Raw genomic sequence first — 21064 nt, forward strand, 5'->3', positions numbered from 1 at the left:
TGCTGTAAAAAATATGAAATACATTAGTTAAATTAAATATATTGTAAAGTATGCACGAATTCTCCAGTTTATAATAGTAAAAAATGAATCATTAATAAAAATTTATATTTAAAAGACAATTTTTTCAATTGTCACACAGAAATTATATGTTGAGTGAAATTTTTAATAATTACTATATATATAAACAAGTAAAAGAACTTTAGTTGGCATTGCTCGACACCAAGATCTCCTCAATTATAAGCGAAGCTCTATAAAATATATCTAGAGACCCTAGCCCTAAAGTCGTTCTACAAATAATTTTCGATAGTGTTTTTAATCGATATTAAAAAAATATATATTTATTTATTTATTTTATTTTTTTTTATTTATTATTATTATTTTTTTTTTTTTTTTTTAAGCAAACACGCTGTTTAGACGGACTTGCGAATTAAAATTTCATGTCTCTAGCTCTAATATCTTCTGAGATCGATGCGTTCAAACATACAGATAGAAAGAGAGGGCTGAATCGATTCTGCTTCCTGTCCCGATTAAGCATATATATACTACCACGCCTCTTCTGCCTGCTACATTTTAACCAATTTTGATGTACCACAGGTTAAGAAGAAATCGATATTAAAAATATATATATTTATTTATTTTTATTTTATTTTTTTTTTTTTTTTTTTTTTTTTTTTTTTTTGAAGCAAGCACGCTGTTTAGACGGACTTGCGAATTAAAATTTCATGTCTCTGACTTTAATATCTTCTGAGATCGATGCGTTCAAATATACAGATAGAAAGAGAGGGCTAAATCGATTCTGCTTCCTGTCCCGATTAAGCATATATATACTACCACGCCTCTTCTGCCTGATGCGTACATTTTAACCAATTTTGATGTACCACAGGTTAAGAAGAAATATATATATATATTTAATATAAATATTATTTTAGTTAAGGAAATGAGTAGAATTAATCCGTTTAGTAAAGTTTCAATATAAGGATAATAAGGAAGTAAAGGCATTATAGCAAATATCACTAGCAAAACAAACAAATGTAATAAAAATAAAAAATTAAATAAAAATAATATTCACTTGCCATTGACTAGATATTCACACAAGCTGTAAATCTCAGTGGTAAGTGCATTCGCAGTTCGGTCTGTTACACTTGGCTGTTTGGTATTTTGCTTGTTTGTTGCTGCTGTTAAGCAAAATTTGCTTGGCATGCACTTTGGGTATACAATTCGATGCGGCGTGGGCGGCTGGGTGGTGTTTTTGCAGTTGTTGTTGCTGTTGTTGAATGATAGTTGAATCGTTGGGTCTTCTGCAGTGTTGGGCAGATACTTAGTTTAGTCATGTTGGCCAGCCTGATAAATTGTTTCCGCAGAGCGTTGCATGTAATTGCCAAGCGGATCGATGAAAAGTAGCTTAAAGGTCTCCTAGCCATGTTGAGATGCCGTCGAGAATGGCTCCAACTGCTGCTGCTGATGTTGCTGTTAGTATTGCTGCTGTTGCTGCTGCTACTGTTGTTGCTGTTGCTGTTTGTGACAAGGCCAACTAATTTGTACACTTCATCTTGGGCAGGGCTAAAAACCAAACGACAGTTGCCAAAATAAGACAATTCTTGCAAATGCACTGGCAACTCATTGCTGCTGACATGCCACCCTGCTCACCCACCATTGCTGCTGTCGTTGTTGTTGTTGCCTGCTGCTGTCTTTTGCCGTTGGCTGTGCGAAATGTAATGCAATTTCATGTCAAAAACTAACATAGCGACAGCCAGAGCACAAAACTTTAAAGTGATATTTTTGTATTTTGTTAGTGCTGCGCACCTGTCGAGCTGCTGTTGCTGTTGCTATTGTTGCTCTTGTACTTGGTTTGGTTTTTGCTGTCACTGCAGTAGCTGTAAACACAGCAGCAGCAGTAGGAATACACGCACACACTCACAAACGCCACTCATGCGCCGCAGGAAAACAAACTTTTGTTGCCGTCTTTGCTTAGTTTTTCCTTTAGCTGATTCTCCATTTTCAACCGCAACAACATGACGCTTACTTCCGCTTTTAAGTGTTAAGCAACACACAGACACACACACACACACTAGCTCACTGTCCTTTGACATGCAGGTCTCGCTCTCTAGTCCTTCCGCCCGCTTAGCCAAAGACTCAGCTGTCTCTCAGCTGTCTGCCTAGCCGCCAGCTGCAGTTTTTGTCAATGCCGCTCGCCTCGCTGAAGTTATGACAGTGGAGCGTGCAGCATACTGCCACGCCTGCAGGCGTAACGCCTACCGGCAAGGCGCCATTTGCCACTTGCTTACGCTGCACTTTCTTGTCTAGAGAGAGAGAGTGAGAGAGAGAGAGAGGCAGAGAGGGGGAGAGCGAGGTAGAGACAGAGCCAGAGCCCAACAGGAAGCATTAAAGGTGATTCACTTGTTTGTTGCTTGTTTGTTTGCAATTTGTTGTCATAATTTGTTGCTGCCATTGCTGCTGCTCCCAGTTGTTGTTGTTGTTGTTATTGCCGTTGTTGTTGCTGTTGCAGCTGTTGCTGTTGTCTCGCATTTGGGTGTCAGCATTGGACTTGCACTACAAATCGTTATGGCAACATTGTTGTGCTCAGCCATTGTACTCGGCCATTTTTGTGCGGGAATTATTCACTTGGCTTGACCGGCCAAAGGGCACAAATAATTTCATTGATTTGACTATGAGAATACCCTGTAAATTGCAAATATATCTATGCTAGTTTCAGGGTAGTCAGCTAGTCCAGCACTCTCCACTTATCACATGCTATTAACGCATGTAAGAGTCAACTCTGTTTCAGCAGCAACAATGCACTGCGTATACGTGATATTTTCGTTTGCAAATAGTAAAATGACATTTGGCCATCGCCTTTGTGTGTGTGTGTGTGTATGCGAGTGCTTGTATATTGCTGGTAGTTGTATTATAGCCCCTTCTGATGGCCGTATCAATTTTGGTTGGCTCGCTCTTGGCCCGCATTATCGTTAAAATTGTATTGGATTGGGCCAACATGCTTTGCTGACTGTTTGGGCCATTGTGTGGCCCGGCTACCGCTTCAGCTTCAATTCCATGTATCCATTCGATTGCCATCTATATATTTGAGTGTGTGTGTGTGTGTGTTTATAGATTTTCCGTTATAGCCACACGAACTTCTTCTTAAAATGCAATTTTCAAGATATTTTCTTTTTTAGTTCGTGTTTGTGTTGGCTCGTTCTGCCCAGCGCCATTTCAGCCATCGATGTTGTAGCTGCTTTTGACGCTGATTTTAAGCTGCCTCTCTCTCTCTCTCTCTCTCTCTCTGCTTCCTTCATTCCTTCACTGCGAATTCCCTTGACCACGCCCGCTGCTGCCTGAATGCCCCCGCTGCTGCTGCTTGCATGTGTCAAAAGGTATTTTTATGTTCAGTTTCGTGTTTTTCAACATTTTCTCAGCATTTTATTTTCCTTTCTTTGCTTGCTCGCATGGTTTTCCGCAGAGTTAGGTTTGGCAACGAGGAAGCGGGCAGCGGCAGGGGCAGGCGCAGCCGTAGAGACTGGGGGTTACGAAGGGCTGGCGCTGCTGAACCAAACCGCTTTGAGTCGAGTTGAGTTGAGTCCCGTCTTGTGTGCAGGTAATATGGCACTTGGCTAAAATGGTGTGTGAAATTTTATGCGAAATGGCTTAAGATGTTGTTGCAGTTGTTGTAGTTGTTATTGTTGTTGTTGCTGCTGCTGCTACTGCTGCTGTTGTTATTGTTGCCGTTGTGCTTGTTGTGCTGATATTTCTGGAACGGAACACAATCATTCTGCTATGTTGCACATAAAAAGTTACGTTGAGTGGCACTATGCTACTCTCTCTCTCTCTCTTTCTCTCTCTTGCTCTCTCTTTCTACATTTTTATATGTGTGTGTGTGTTTTTGTGTTTGTGAACAGATTCAAGGAGCTGCAATGGATCGAATAGTTAGTGGTAAGGAAATATTGTGGAATGGTGTAGTTGCTTCTGGCTGCTGATGATGACATTTTCGTTTCTGGCCGCATGAATTGGCATTGGACAGAAAAAAAAAAAAAAAACACACACACACACACACGCACACATACACATAAAAAGCGAAATGCGCAAAAAGGATTAGTTAGTTTTAGCTTGGGCCCAAGTCACTCAAAGTTGTCCAAAGGACATTCGGTTGAAATTCGATTTCGATTTCTATTTTTGTTTTTTTTTTTTTTTTTCATCCGTACATGCATTTTCTTTATGCGTGTTGTTATAACCAGCTTTAAGGCACTGCGTATACTTAAAGCAGCTTAGGCAAGTGCTTTCTTGGAAACAAAAAACGATATGTAATCTATCTGCAGAGCTGATTAAGTTTACCAGGAACTTGACAAAAACTTTGTGTTAGATTTCTGTTGAGATTCTTCTTTGTGGAGCTATTTGAAGTTGAATTAAATTTTTAAGAAAAATATTTATATGTTTGAAAGACTTTTTTTTGCCTAACAGTTTGTTTGAGTGATTTTTTTTTTTTTTTATCGGAATATATTGAATAAGAAAAGAATTGCTTATGCTCGATTGGAGTTTCAGGTATTATTATCAGTGTTGGTTAGAGATTAAATGATTTAAACAGGGAGTTCATGAGTTAGATTAGTTAGACTTGTGAGATGAGATGAATTGGTTGCCTACTACTTTATTGTATGTATGTAAAAGAAGCGCTCATGATATTCATGAAGAAAGATTTACATCAAAGCTAAGATGCGACTATTATTTGAATGCCTAATTATGTTGAGAACTCATAAGAAATTATGCCAAATTTCTCTGAATAACTGAATTTTACAACAAATGTTATCAATTTTATATAAATTTTATAAAAAATAATACAATTCGTTTTTAGGGAACATATCATAACGGACAATTAAGCAGTGAAGCCGAAAGATTAACAGACTAACCGCTTGATTGATTGGTTGATTGACAAACTGACGCACACACAAGTAGCTTGGGAAAAGGCTTTTCATATCCTGAGCTCTCATTTTAAATATGTTGACGGTACAAGACTTAGAAATGACTATTAAACTAATTGTTGCTCAAACTGAATCAAACCAGGATAAGTTAAGCTAAAATGCATCTCAAATAAAAGTATTTAATATATCTGTATTTACTCAAGTATATGAATATATATACATATATAGCTAGATACAGACTCTTTTTACATGGCACTGCTCAATACAAAAATATTCTAATTTATGTTTTGCAATAACTCTGATCTTACTGCTGCCCTGCTCTATTGTTGGACTGCTCTATATGGAAATGGAAATTGGAATATCATGTACATATGTGACTCGATCTGACAGCGTGAAGCGTGAAGCACTTAACACTGTGCAGCATGAGAGCTGAGAGCCAACGTACATAGCTTTCCCATAGAATGGACACATGTGTAAATATTCAATTAGCTGAATAACAACAAAATAAATATACAAATGCCAACAGCAGCAACAAATGAACAACTTTACGCTGTGCTGGGCTTTCGCTTTGTCGCTCATTCCCGAAAAATTGCGAGAGAATGTAAAAAAAAAAAAAAAGGAAAGAAATGATGCAGGAGAAGGGGGTAGGAAAGGTAAAACCTCGTGGAGAAAAATGATTTTTATTTAATTTTCGCACCTGTTTTCAGTGCAAATAAGTTTCGTATTTTAATTCTCATTTGAATTTTACATGCATTTCAATTTGTTTTCCCATTTTTACTGTTTTATTTTTCTGGTCTTTTTTATATTTTATTTTTGACAACGTGTTGAGTATTTTTCGTGTTTCCGTGGCATACCCTCACTTTTCTTCCATTTGCTTTTTATTTTTTGCATTTTTTTTTTCGATATTTATTCCATGCGGCGTTTTACATGTCAAAGGAATTTTCGCAGCCAGCTACGCGTTCGACCAGCGCATCCTGCAGCTTCCCCAGCCCTAACCGCTGTCTGGCTATTTGTCTGCTACCTGAACACTATACAGATGTATACAGATATATATATATGCATATATATCAATTTGTATATGTGTATGTATATTTAACGCTTGTTTTTGGATGTTTCAATTGTCAGCGCGAGGGCAAGCTTTTAATAATTAAAGCAACAATGCCACGCATATTCATTACCAACAACACCATCATCATCCTCATCATCATCATCATAAATTGTATACATTGTATTTGTGTTCATCATTATCATCATTTAGCTTGTCTGTCATCGTCGTCATCATATTTTGCAAGTTGCTCGTAAAAATGGCTTTTAATTTCACGTGTAAAAAAGGGTTCGCATCAAATGTGGCAGCACTCTAACCATGCCCACCTCCCACCGCCAACCTCCGGCAGCGGCGCACCTTCTGACACTTTGCCTCGCTCAACTGTTGAAATTTAAACGCTGCCAAGATTAATTCAATTAACCTGCGCCACAGCCAAAAGGTAAGAGCCGAAATCTGTGTCGGAAAATGGGTGAAAGGCATTTTAGAGGCAAGCTTCATATTATCCTGTTTTGGTATCCTGTCCTCAGTCCGCAGGACTTTTGCTTCTGTATTTAGGGATGAAGCTACTGCTACTGCTGCTGTTACTGCTTTTGACACTTATAATTGGTAGGCGTGGCAATCATTAATTATATTCCGAGGCCGAAATGCATGTCACTCAGCAGAGAGAGGCTTGAGCGCGAGAGAGAGAGGGAGAGAGAGAGCAGACTAGCTGTCACAGCGGCATACAGAATAGGCTCGTCACTAAAAATGAAGCTGATAATCACTTAAAAGCAAATTAATTGAAGAATCGAATTAGACTACAAAGCACGAGCACTTTACAGTCGACTCGAGTCTGAAGTCCACTAATAAGGAATAATGTATGCTAGCTCTTATTCAATTATTTAGACACTGCCAGTGTATATAACAAAGAGCAGATGCTCTAAATAATCATCACTTACATATAAATAATTGAATTAGTTTCTGATATGCTTCAATATTTGCTTCAATTATATTGTGTGTGTTTTAGAAATGGGAGGCTTGCTATTATTACCTGTGTTGCTCAAGGACAGAATTCGATTTGAGAAGATTATCTAGAAATCCTTTAATGCAATTTCATTATTATTTCTAGTTGTATAGAAAAAAGAAGATCATTCTAGGGGTTGTATTGTATTAGAAAAAAAAGAAAAAAAAAAAAGGAAAAAAAAAACAAAGTTTTATAGAAATATTAAACTAAATAAATCTTTTAAACTCCTTTAAATTGAATACATATTTTGACAAATTAAAAAAAAAAAAAAAAAAAAGAAACAAGAAAATTTTTAAAATAATAAAATAAATGATACACAAATTAAAAACAAAAATTTATTATTATTATTATTTTTTTTTTTTCTTTTTTTTTATGAGACATAAAGTTGTAAAAATTTGTAAATAAATACTCAAAATTAATTTTCATAAATTAATTTACACTTTCGTTATTCAAATTAGTTGGTGGCGCCATCTATCAATAAAATAGTTTGGTGAGACTTGAAAGACATGGAATTAATTTGTATACATTTTCAAATATCTTGAATCAATTTTGGATATAGTTACTGGCTTTCCTAAATGAGGTGTATTCACAACTATAACAAAATTCAAAATTTCTCTGATTCACATTTCAATAAAACCTATAAAATAATGTTGCATATTCTGAAATGCTGTTAAAGCTGTTGCTCAGACAAGACGGCAATCGAGCAGATTCTAAGAGTCGTTCTTTGTTTAGGTATTTTGCATTAATGAACTTTGGCGACAGTTGTCGGGCAGGTGAACAAGGTAAATTACAAAAGCCATCTAAGAACTAAGAAAAATGGAAGCCAAGAGCTTGGCAAATGACAAACGGCCTGGCTGATAGGGCTAAGCGAGCCGAATACTCTGACAAGGGAGGTAGTCTCAGAGGAGTTATTCGCATAGGCCACGCTGCTGCTGCTGCTGTTGCTGTTGCTATTGCTGCCGCTTTTTGTGGCATTTTTGGTGGGCAACGCGAAATTTAGCACCACAATAAAACACATCAAATAAATTTGCGCTGAAAATGTTGCTGCTTATCAGCGAGGCGTGGCGGGACATAGACATAGGCAGAGTTGAAAATAAGGCAAAAAATAAAACAAGATTTAATAGGAAGTTGATAAGCCGAAGAGCTCGCTACAGTCACCGCGGGAAGGAGCGGAGGCACTGGAATAGCTTTAAACTTGCTTACGGTAATAAACTCAGCGAGCCGTGCTGCTATTTTAAATCTAAATAGACTCGAGCTCAGCCAACTTGAATTTTTATATTCGCCATGAAAACAAAAATGAAAATGTTCAAAAATTGAAATAAAAATGTAAAAAAAATTTATATTTATACAATATATAAAAAAAAAATTAAAAAAAAAAAACAGGGCACAGAAAACAATGGTGGAACGACGAAATACCGCAGCATGCATAATTTCGAATGCTTTGCGGACAGCCGGCAGAGCCACATTATGCAACATTCCTTTCAGCACACACACACCCACACACATAAAGTTTGTAGTCCCCATAGCCACACCCCCAACCCTTCTATTCGTGCCTAGCCAACCCGACCGCACGCTCATTATGATAATAATAATGCGGGGGCAGAGCTGCACAAAATTCTTCTTTTTTCCACACAATTTTTTTGTTTTCTTCTTTTTGTTAAGCACTCGACACAGTGGCTCCAATTCCCATTCCTCTTTATCCCCATCAAAGCCCACAACAACAATTAAAATGTTATTAAGCGGCCAAAATTATGCAATGTGCGAAAGCTGCTGAGCTGGCTAAAAACAAAAAACAGAAAAAAAGAAATGCCAGCGAACATCTCTCTCGGCCAGGATGAGTCGCTCGTCCAGGGACCAGACAAATGTTGTATATACGTGGATGCAATAAAAGCCAGCCCGTAATGACAATGGCTAAAAAACTAACGTTAGATCCGGTACAGCCAGCCAAAAAGAGCAACGGAAACGAGAAACCCGAAAAGGGAGAGAACGAGAGCTGAGAGCAAATAACTAAGCATATGCATAAATACACACAAGTGCTGCATGGATTAATAATGCCAGAAAAAAAAAAAAACACACACACACACACACACTCAAAACAACAATTAAAACATACAATGGGCTAGCAAATAACGTAGAAGAAACAGTAAGAGAGAGAGATAGTGATAGTGAGATAGCGAAATTTTTCTGTTTTTCTTGGACACACAAATTAGACTCATTTAGTTGCCACAAAGAAATGACAAAAGCAAAAACAAAGAGAAAGAATAAATATTATATAAATTACGGTAAATATACATATATACAAAACTTTTTTTTTAACATAAAATGTGTTGGCCTCAGCAAAAATGTAACAAATTTGTAATACAAACGATGTAAATAAATAGTATACTTTATAATGAAACCCCTTGGAAAGTTTTTGCTATTTAAAACTCAAATATAAAATAATAAATGTTCAATAATCCGCGTATTAGGGTTTTCTTTTATTTAATTAATTTTTTTATTTTTTTATTTATTATTATTATTATTATTATTAATTAATTTTTTTTTTTTTTTTTTTTGGTCAAATTTAGTTCTACTTTTAATATATATTTGTTAGCGATTTTTAATATATATTTGTATCAGTAATGTTAACATAATGTTAACATTATATAAATATATATATAAATGTATAAAAAAAAAAATTACAATAATTACATTATTTACAAACGTGTTATAATCAATTAAACAACTATAGAGAGCAACGCTAATAAGTCCTTAAACACGAACACCTTTTTACAACAGAAGCCCACACACACAAGAAAGAACACACAGCTGCACACACACACATAGGCGCGCACACGTATGCTAATAATAAGCTCTCTAAATGAAAATGCTTAAAACTCCAAGAAATTGTTGGCACGCCTATTTTTTCAAGTCCCGCCATAGGGTATATTGACATTGAAGAAAAATTGACGAATAAACCTTATAATATATTATATATACTATATTGATATACATACTACCAATAATTATCAATATAAATTAAATTTTACCTTATAGAAACTCTTTATACATAATTATAAACTAATTACAATTTCTCTTCCAGGGTATTTATTATCTTTGTCTGCCTACTTACTTGTTTTTTGTCTACCTGCTGTCTGCCTATTCAGCTATCTATTCATCTTGCTTCAAGTTCTTTTTTCGGGTGCTTTGAGCTTCCAGTTGAGCTGGCGTTGTTGCTGTGTTTGTAGGCCTTGTTTTGGTTCTGGTTGCGTCGGCCTTTGTGTCAGGTACTTGGCTGCTAGCCTTGGCCAACACTTTTCACGTTGCGCGAAATTTATCATGATTCCATTACATAATTAAATCCGTTTTAATAGAAACTTTGCACGTCTGTGTTGTTGCCGCTGCTTGAGTTTTTACCGTTGTTCTTGTTGTTGTTGTTGTTGTCGCTGCTTTTGAGATGTATTTGGTAAAGTTTCGCCGGGCGAAATTGAAAAACAAAACAGCAAAGGCAGCAACAGCGCAGCAAAGTTGTCGACTGCCTGCGTCGACGTCGGCGTCGCTGTTGCTCCGCAAATGAAATTAAGAAAGTAACCGTAGAAGAACGACTGAGCGTAAGACAGAGTGGGAGAGAGAGAGAGCGAGTGCGAGTGCGAGCGCGAAGGCGGCAGAGAGCTGCTGCTGTGCCCCTCGCACACACCTATACGCGAAAGCTTGCTGAAATGCTTTGCTTTATCTGCTGCTGCCATCTCTCTGCTCAGTATCCATGTGCACTCCATCTACTCATTCCGACATCTAGCCGCTCTTTGTCGACTGCTGCCTCTGGTTTTTGTCTTGATAAATTACCCCGTCCTTGGCAGAGACGTTGGGCGACACAGTAAAGTGATATTTTTATTTGGAGCCTTACCCTCTCCCCTTGCAGTTGCTCTGCCAGTCTCCACTGCCCGTCCCGCTGCAGACATTTTTAAATCTTGCCAAATTGTTAACGATGCGAAAGTTGCCACTGAAATAGGATAGAAGCAGATGGAGGAGGGCGGCGAGCGGCGAGTGACGGGGCCGGGGGACAAGGACGAGGCGCACAGCTACTCGGTCGACGGCAAAGTTTAGTAAATGAAAATAATTTTCAGTTGGAAAATTATTTAAAGTAGTTCATTAAGTGGCAGCATTTTTAGACAAGCTTAACTATTTGTTAACTATTTCGTTTTGAGCTTTTTTTTCGTATTCCTTATGTCGCACATTGCATTCTTTGCTAAATATATGAGTGCAGACACATTCACAATGAAGCCGACCGCGCTGAAACAACTGAAAGCTTCAACGCTGAGCTGACTTTGAGTTTAATATGCTTGTATAAGAGCATTAGAGCACAGGAGTATAAGAGAGCGAATGCACTCAAGCTAACTGAACTAATTTGCAGCAATTGTCACTTCACTCCTTTGCGTTCGCCGATCAAAGCAACATGTCAGAAAGAGAGAGCATGAAGCATATAAGAGTTGATGGCAGTGCTTTCGTGCTCGAATATATAAATGCATATACACGTCTTTTTAGCTACTTATAATATTATAAATAACGAATTATATGCGGTTCATACAAGTAATTTTATAAGAAATAAATAGCTAATGAAGTAGCGCTGCAATTATCTTTAAAGTGCTGAAAAAAAGATCCTATTTTGCCATCCAAGCTAAAATAACCTACTCCATCAACGCTTATCCAACTGCCTTAACTTTCAATTAAAAATACATTATCTAACATATACATATATGTGTGCGTATTGGTGTGAGTGTCAGTGTGTGTGTTATGTACTCCAATCCTGCCCGCATGTCAAGTGTTTGTTTCAGCTCTCTTCTTTCTATCTCCAGCTCTTCACTACCATCCTCCCTTTCTCTCTCTCCCACTCTTTCTCTCTCTCTATATATATTTCTGCCGAGCTGCCCACTGGCTGACAACTCACTTAAACTGCAATAAATAACGCAAAAAAAGGTAAAAGATAGATGCGCAGGCGACACACCTGACAACACCTACGTCCCCCTACCCACCTACCCCCGCTCTCATGTAGGCTACTGCATCGCTGATAAGGCTCGAGCCCGGGCCCAAAGTGTCGAGCGGATTTCCAATCTCTGGCAACCCTTCGCAAATCCCCAACAAAACGCAATGAGCATTAAAATAAAATTAATTCCCTTTTCGTAACGATATTTTCTTTCCTTTTTTTTTTTTTATTTTTCCCACCGTTCTGTTTTGCGGCAGTCGAGGCAAATGGCAAAACGATTGACTATTAAAAAGGATAAGGCATAATATTTTTCGCATTTGTGCCGAGGGCCGCCTGCTGTACTCACCCCTCGTCCTTCGAGCTCCACTCGTCACGTAAATGCAAGAAAAATAGTTTACGGTCCGGACTTATCCACCGGAGCCAATAATGTTGCCTTTAAAATGACAAAGCGGCCGCCACAACAATGACAGCTATAAGGAAGCATAAAAGAGACCGCCCACCACCCACCGCCCACCGGGCGAACTTACGAATTAAAATAAAAAAGTGAGTAAAATTTTTTATGCCTTTACGGTAGGGGTATTTAAATTCGTTTGCGTCACGAATTGTGTGAGCCTGAAGCGGACGGATTTTTGTGTGCAATAAAGTTTACACAAGCATATATACGACTATATAGTCCTGATCAGTGATTAAGCTGATAGAATCAGACTAAACGGGTAGCCAAAGTTATAAAGCTGATACAGACCTCCTTAACGAGTGCTTTAACTTTAAATCTATTGAAGACGGAATAATTGAATATCTATTATAGAAACTGTTAGCCAGATACATTGATATAGATATAGATATACCAGCGATTCTTATGTCCTATGAATATACGTAAGTTGAGTAGCTTTTTTTTTTTTTTTTTTTTTTTTTTTTTTTTATTCCCAACAGTCGAGCCTATGCCAAGCCCAGCAACACAGAGATTAGCTCTTACTCTTATACTCACACTCTTATATTTTCTTCCATGAGAATATTAAACTTTCGACTACCTTCTGCCTGTCTCCTTCTCTTTTACAACTCACATGAGAAACTATTGTTACTCAACTGTTGCCCAAGTTCGTTTTTGTAATATCTTTTATATGGTTTTGGCTGCTTATTGCCGAATCTGTTCCAGTTCCCGTTCCCGTTGTGAGTGCTGTTGTTGCTTTTGTTTATGTGGAGCTTGGCAATTAAACATGGAGCAAAAGTTCGCCTCAAGTGCCTGGGCGGTAAAATCACTCATGAATAATTTCCGAGTCCGAGAGTCGCAAAAGGCTGCAAAAAGAGTTTTTATCCAGCCATTTCATAGGCCTGACCAAACTTTTCGACTGCGGTTTTTCGCTTCGGTTGTGCTTTAGGTTTTGCGGCTGTTCTCTCGGACACACGCACAAACACACACACAGACAGACAGATACGAGATTATAGCGCGTTTAGTGGGCAATTATCGCCTGCAGCGCCCATAATTATCATGCAGAGTTCTAACTTGCACTCGCATTTCATATTCAAAGCTGTCTCTGCCCCGCTCTCTCTCTCCCTCTCTCTCTCTCACTCTCGCTCGCTCTGGATGCCTGCCTGTTCCACTGTCCCCACTCCCTGGGGACATCCACAACGCATCATAGTCATGTTATCTGCGTCTACACATGAGGCGCATACGCAAAAGGCGAACTGAGAACTAAAAGAGTGGGAGAGAAGGAGGAGAGGAGATGTGAGTGCTGGAAAACATACATAAATATAACACAGATGCCCAGGCGGATGAGCTGGTATGAGTGCTCGACACAATGGACTCCTGCTGAGCGAGAGATAGACACAGAGAGACTGTGAGAGAGGGGGCGTGGGGGGTGTGGCGACTATGACGAGCGACTGCCATTAAAAATAATAATAAACGTAAATTTTCTCTAATTTACACATGCGGACCCAGAGAGTGCTCTCTGGCACACTAAATGCCTGACCGAGCGCAAGAGAAAAAAAAAAAAAAAAAAAAAAAAAAAAGTAACTAAAAGGAGAAGAAAGAAAGGGACAGAGAGAAAAACGAAGTTTTAATGCCCTATAAACTTTAATTATTAAATGGCGGCTTAAAGTTTTTAAGTTTAATAACTTTTTTACTATGCATCATTAATAATTATTTTTATTTATTTTTTTCTCTTACGATTCATTAAACTTTTTAATGTGAAGCTAGAATTATAATAGTCATTATACAAATGCAGTAAAAAGGCAGGCGAACATGACTATTTCTAAGAGTTTTTATAAGAGTACAATTTAAAGACGAATTGATGACCAAAGTCTTATAAAAAGCATTTTTGGCAAGTTGATCAATTTTGTTGCCTAGTCAATAGGAAAGTCGGAATACCCTTTGAGTGCACTGGCTCTATGCCAACTCCCATGCTGCAAATAAACAACAAAGTCACTGAAATTTAATTTCCAAGCAACAATAACAACAACAGCAACGACAGCGGGCGACAACAACGGCAACAGGAATGGCATTTGGCAACATGTTCATGTTGCTGCTCTTAGATACATGACAGCAACAGTGGCTCTCTTTCCCTTTGCTCCCGCTGCCAGTTGTCAGCCGTGCCCTTGCCCCTGCACCAGTCCCGCCCACCGCAATACTCGCTGCAGTAGCCGAAAAGTTGCCTTATCACTTGGGCGCATTTACATAAAAAAACCACAAATAAAAGTTGCCAACTAACGCAGCAAGAAGCGAACTGAGCAAAGAAAATAACTGCGAGTGTATGTGTGTGTGTGTGTGTGTGTGTGTGTGTGTGTGTGTGTGTGAGTGGCTATATGAGTGCCGTCTTCATCTGTTTCACCTCTCCCCGCCCGCTCCTTAGCTTTTTTGGTTTAAGCTGGAGAGAGCCAGCGACGCGCTGCTTAAGCATTAAAAACTTTTCACATTAAAGCACATTACAACAACAAATCATAGAAAGCTGAAGCAAACGCAGACACACACATACACACTGGCACACCAACACGCATGCAACACATTTAGATAATATGCTACAACTGCTGCGGCGCAAACAAATGACAATAAGAGAGCAGTGGAATGGGCAGAGCGTAGATTTTGTATAAGAGCGCGGGAGCGCAGTGGGCTGGGTAGTGTAGACTTTGTAAATGAGGGAGGGGAAGTGAGCAGTGGGGCGCGTAGTGTGGCTTTTGTATAGGAGCAAGAGGGAGAGGGACTCATGTGAGTTGTAAAAAGCTTTGGCAACAATGTCGCCTGAATGTCGCGCATTGTTTCCAGGCCGCTGCCTTGCGACACTAGCAAAGAGCCAGCTCACTCTCAGTGTCAGCCAAACTTTTATATAAAAATACATATACTTATATACATATGTATATATGTATATATATATATTCTTTTTTTTTAAGCACATTTGCGCACTTTCCTTACTTATGGCGTACTTTTAAGCGCGAAAGCGCATTAGCCAGGCAATGCATGAAATTAAATTATATATTGCGCGCGCTCGTTGATGACCGAACGAGCGACCCTTGTTGAATGAACGAAATGGCGGCCATATTCATTAGACAGAATGCGCGCCCACAATATGACCCAAAACACTTTCAGTTATGATGGCCAGGGCTGGCACCTGAACGAGGACATTATCTAGTGAACTAGTTCTTTTCAATAAGAAGTAAATACTCGAATTCCTGTGAAATTAATACAAGTTTGTTGGCAAACATTTTTAAACAACATTTGTAAACTCGTTCAAATAGTTGCCAGCCCTGGCTAATAACACTTGATGAAATGACCTAAAAAAAGAAAAAAGAAAAGACACAGAAACTAAACGCGTTGACAGCCCAGGACAAGGATGTCAGCGTCCTGCTTCAAAACTTGTTATGTCGTTAAGTGTGAAACTTATTTCGCACATGATGGAACCATGCCAACTACTGTTCTGCTTCTCGCTCTCCCTCTCTGTCTCTCTCTCTCTCCCTCTCTCTCGGTCTCACTCTATCTCCGGCTGTCTCGCTCACACGCGCGACAAATTGCAAAAGAAATCAGCAACAAAAGTTTTCAGTTTTTGTTTCTCAAAAATCAAAATAGCTAAAAAGTAGCGACAAGTGTTAAGAACGTCAAGGGAGAAAGCAAAGGGCGACCCGCCGCGGCAGTACAAAAAACTTTCTGCCCAGAAAAAGGACACAGGCAGGTGCGGGGGCGTGCCAGAGCGAGGTTGCAAAGTAAGCCAAGCGTCAATGATGCCAAAACAAGGCGACAAAGTGCGCGGCCAATCTTAAAATAAACTGCAGCTGCGCGTAAAAAGTGACAAGTTTTGTGGACGACGAAAAGGAGACAGAAAGCGAGCGAGAGAGAGAGAGAGTGAGAGGAGAATACACCCCCGGGCTATACGAATTGTGGAACATGTGTCCCTTCACTTATTGGCAACTTGGCGTCGGACATTGCACAGCACGTGACATATTTTAAAACTGCGACACTTTTCCTTCTACGGTTTTTGACTTTAAGTAAACAGAACTCGGGCCGGAAGGACTTGCCAGGACGGAGGAGAGAGCGGAATAAAGTATGGAATATGTGTTGACAGCCATGTGGCTCACATTTGACAGAGTTGGTAGAAAAGTGTCCAAAACTAAATAATACACAGATCATATCTTGAATGGGGTCGTGGACTAGAGACGGGAATGGGGACGGGGAGGAGCAACTGTTTAAAGCCCATTTTACAAGCAAGTTTATGAATAGTATGCCAGCAATATAGGAGAAATATAGCAGATAGGCTGAGAGGCGAAGGTAGAGAGAGCAAATGATTACGTGGAACTGAGAGAGAGACAAAAGAAACGGGAGAATCAGATAGAAAAATCGAACACCAAGGCGTAAAAGATAGATATGCAGGGAGAGGAAGAGGGGCAGAGAGAGAAAGAGAGAAAACGAGAAAAATGGGGAGACAGAGAGAAAGAGAATGGGAGAGAGACAACAAGTAAAAAAGACACACAGAAGAGGGCAAGACAAAGAGAGGGAGAGGGCGAAACAGAATGTGAGAGGGACACAAAGAGAGACCGAGAAAAAGAGATATAGAGAGATAGAGCGTGAGTGATATAGAAAGAGAGAGAGGTAGACAGATATAGTGACCGAGCGATAAAAAGAAAAGGAAAAGGAAAGCCAGATAAAAAAAATAAGAGAGAGAGAGAGAGAGATACAAAGACCGGTTGCAGATAGATAGTTGTATATGAGTTTGAGGTTTTTTTTTCTAGTACTTATGTAATAATAATTTTACAGAGTGTTAAAATCAAGATGGCTTTGGTAACTCCACTGCTCTTAAGAAGCTTCTTATTTCTGCATTATATACTCTAATATTTCATAAATATATAAAAGCAGTACCACAGACAGACTCCCTAACCAACTCATCTGAAATGTTCTGTTACCCCTCAGCCCTTAAGATAATTTGCTAATAATTGTTTTCACCCTTCCACAGACTTCAACAAATGCAGCTAAAGAAGCTGTTAGCATATGAATCTCCATTTCCATTTCCATTTCCATTCTCATTCGCATTCGCATTTCCATTTTCATTTGCATTTGCATTTCCCCTCCCCAACTCCATCTTTGATAGAGTATCATGTGATAGGGTATCATTACTTATCAGCTTGTAACCGGTTGGCTGACCCGCTCGCCCGAACCAGACTTTTGGTTAAGCTCTCTGCTCTGCTCTCTGTTGATAATAAATGGGGCAGCTGCAGCAGGAGTAGCAGGAGTGGTTGGGGTGGCTGGAGTGGCTGGAGTGGCAGCTCCTTGCGCTCTTGGCATGTAGATACTCTCATTTTTAACTGCTTGCCATTTGCCAACTGCAGCGCGTCATTTAAACTTTTCTCATTTGCTGGCAGCGCAGCAGCAGCAAAACTTTGCACCACGGCACGCCACGCCCCATCCCTGACGCACTCTCGATTGTGTGCCTAAAGATAAGATGCTGGCCAGAGCACATGGGATTCACCCTGGCTCATCTTTGTTTGGCCAAACATTTTTAATATGCGACTAATTTGCAGGCCTTTGCTAGCTGCCTGACAGGACATTCGACGCATTGCGGCAAGGACGCAGCCGCAGCCGCAGCCGAAGCCGATGCCGATGCCGGAGCAGGAGCCGGATCATGCAACTGCAAAAGCTTTCGCTGCGGCATTTCAGCTCCGAGTTTTGAGTCCCGTGACAACGGCTATTGTTTAAATTCAATTCCCGCCTTTGTCGTCTCAACTACTTTGAAAAGTTTCACCGGCATGCAGGAGCAGCCAGGTACCTCCTGCCTCCAGATGCCTGCCTCTGCTGCTGCCGACTCCCAGCTGGAGCTGCTCCTCCCCAGCTGCCTAAATCTGGCTGCTATTGCTTTGGCTGCTGTTTGACTTTCAGTCTCGAATGATTTACCTTACAAGATAAACAGACGCTGCCAGCAGCAGCGCAGCCGCGTCGCAGTTGCTGCGCTGCATTTAGCTTCTCTTTTTGTTTTTTCTCGTCTGAGCAGCCCAAGTTTGACTTTTGTCTTTTGTATGCAACGCGCCGGTGTCTGAGCCATAGGATAATGCGCTTCAAATTGTGCTTTCTCACTCACACTCCCCCTCTGTCTCTCTCTCTCTCTCTCTCTCTGTCGCTCTGCCCCCATTTGAGCTTCACATTGTGCTTGGCAATGCAATTTAAACTCTTTGATAACTCCGAAAAGTGCATTTGGCTGACGCTGCGTCGACGCCTCTTTGCCAACCACGCCCCGCGCATCCCACCCCCTCTCGGTGTGAGCCGCTGGCCGCGTTATCAGCGGCAAAGCGAAAAGACAAAGAGGGAGTCGGCCCGAAGACACATGAAAATACAATAGCCAAAGTTTGATATGAAACTGCAACGCAGCCCGCGTCGCGTATTGCAAAACTTTTCAGTTGTAATTTTTTTTTTTTTTTTACTTTTACTTTGTTTTTTATACTTTTTTGTTTTCCCTTCTGATGTTTTTTTTTCGCGCTGCGCTTTCTGATTGCGAACTGAGCTCTGAACGCCGCCGATAAATCGCCCGAGCATTTGCATTGTGCTCCAAAAGAAAATCTGAAAACTCAAAAACTATTGCAACCACAAAACCAGCTGAGGAGCAGCTGAAGCCGGAGAGAGCGGAGATTACGCTGCAGCGACAACATTGGCTTGAATGCATTAAATTTATGTGCAGTTCCCTAAATACTTCGGAGAAACACTTCTCATGCATGTCCTGGCAGGGCAGGACTTCCAAGGGCTTAGTTACAGGTACAGTGGAGCATAGCAGTTAAATTTTAATACAAATTTAAAATCAAAGTCTTATATATGTTATCCTGACTGTCAGCTGATGATTAAGTAAACGGCAATGGCCACAGCCACGTGCCACTGGAAGCAACTGGATCGTAGTGCCCCAATTCCATTGAAATGCATATAAATGGCGGCGTTTATCCATTTTCTAAACATATATATATCGGTGAACAACATATATTCGTCGCTACTGTTTCCGAGGAGGACACCCGCAAGTGCATTGTTGCATTTTAACGGGCCACCTAGATCAAAGCTGTTTATTTCATCGACTCGCGCCAAGTCGTAGGTGCACATCACACCCGCTGCAAGAGAGCGCTTATAACACTCCAGTTTGCTGGTAGTCCATCTTAATGCGATATAAGGAGCGTTACGCAAGACGGCAGTCTAAAGTCGGAAAAGGCAATCGATCTGTTATTGATACACAATCTGCTCACATATAGTTAGTTATCGATACTCAAGTTATCGATATTCAGGTAACTAATATACAGTATGTTATCGATACACAATTAGCTAATATTGATCGATATACGTAAAAACTCATATATAGTTCGTTATCGATATACAAGTAATTAAATATCGTTATTTATCGATACTCAAGTAATTAATATACAGCCACTCGTCGATACACAAGTAACTAATATGGTTAATTATCGATATACAAATAACTAATATATTGTTCGTTATCGATAGTCATGTAACTAATATATAGGATACAATTATCGATTCACTTACACTAGTATCTGCACCCCAGCTGCAAAATATGCATCGGGTATGCGGTCGAAATACTCCCTCGGCTATAGGTAGATATTGAATAACCCCTTTAACGGGTATTATATCTTGAGAAGTAAAGACCAATGCAATATCGTAAGCCCATTCGTTATACTTATACAAGCCATGCCATCGCCAATCTGCGATTTTCAGCACTTTCATTGTTCGACTTAAGCCTCTCATGTACGTATTCCCAATTACAGCCACTATATCTTCTCGCGTTTGCCTGCAGAAAATAATTTCAGAGTATCGGCAAAGAGATTCACTCAGTTATACCCACCTATATATACAACAAGCTGTTGTGATGAGCACACGATTCTGAATAACAGTTGCTACACAAATATATCCGCTGCCAACCGACATTGATTCATTTTGGAGTTTACGCAGCGTGCCCATATAGGGAACATCCTTAATGCTGACATCTTCCCTTCCAGAAATTCTAGGTTGTCTGCCGGCTTCGACTATGAAAAATAAACGAAGGTAAAAATGTAAATATATATATACATAGATACATAGACGGGCAGTGCCCACCCATACATATATGATCAATAATAATGTATGGCTTACCTCCATTCAGCAACAAAAATAGGCATAGGCTGATACGAATTAACAAAATCACAAGCGCGGCCATGATATTTGTTTTACAGAGACAAGGAAACAGAAATTTTGAAAAATTTAAAAAAAAATAATAATAATAATAATTTGAAAATGTAAAAGGCCACTAACGAAAGTTAGTTGCAAAACGGATTTGAAATTTTGACACAATCAAATTTGTATGACTCTAAATGGAAAGTTTGTAGCTCCAAAGATGCGCGAGATGTGATTTAAAACTGAATTTCGCGACTAATTTCTAATCGATAAAATTAAAACTGTAATAGTAATCGATTTCTTGAAACAAACTCGATCAGCGCAAGTTATATAGACATCTACGACAAAATTATCAAGTCTCTATATTTTACGACTTCTGAGATCGACGCGTCTATACATGCGTAAAGCCGCACCACCAAATGGACATATTGATGTCAAATTTTTAATGGGCTTAGGGTATAATTACGTACCAAATCAAATCGTATGTTTTATAAACATTTTGATTTGATTGTTCTTAACATTTTCTTTGATAAGA

The 21064-nt window shown here is 39.5% G+C and overlaps 1 protein-coding gene across 2 annotated transcripts in view; it reads right to left on the bottom strand.

The window, feature by feature from the left end:
• LOC26528363 (granzyme F) overlaps positions 1 to 20687 on the bottom strand; it is a 67082-nt gene extending 46395 nt beyond the window's left edge. Inside the window, exons 1-4 of one of the 2 annotated variants that reach the window (XM_015165834.3) lie at positions 20509 to 20686; positions 20222 to 20402; positions 19906 to 20167; positions 19136 to 19557 (exon numbers count right to left, since the gene is read on the bottom strand). In XM_015165834.3, coding sequence (XP_015021320.1) covers positions 19207 to 19557; positions 19906 to 20167; positions 20222 to 20402; positions 20509 to 20572 — 858 coding nt within the window. In that variant the 5' untranslated portion in view covers positions 20573 to 20686 and the 3' untranslated portion in view covers positions 19136 to 19206. Of the gene's footprint in view, positions 1 to 19135; positions 19558 to 19905; positions 20168 to 20221; positions 20403 to 20508 lie in introns of those variants that run through there. The other variant, XM_032728792.2, reaches the window with a different exon arrangement.
• Positions 20688 to 21064: the final 377 nt, after the last annotated feature.

Source organism: Drosophila mojavensis, unplaced genomic scaffold (genome assembly GCF_018153725.1).
Source record: "Drosophila mojavensis isolate 15081-1352.22 unplaced genomic scaffold, ASM1815372v1 contig_49, whole genome shotgun sequence".
NCBI classification, from domain to species: Eukaryota; Metazoa; Arthropoda; class Insecta; order Diptera; family Drosophilidae; genus Drosophila; species Drosophila mojavensis.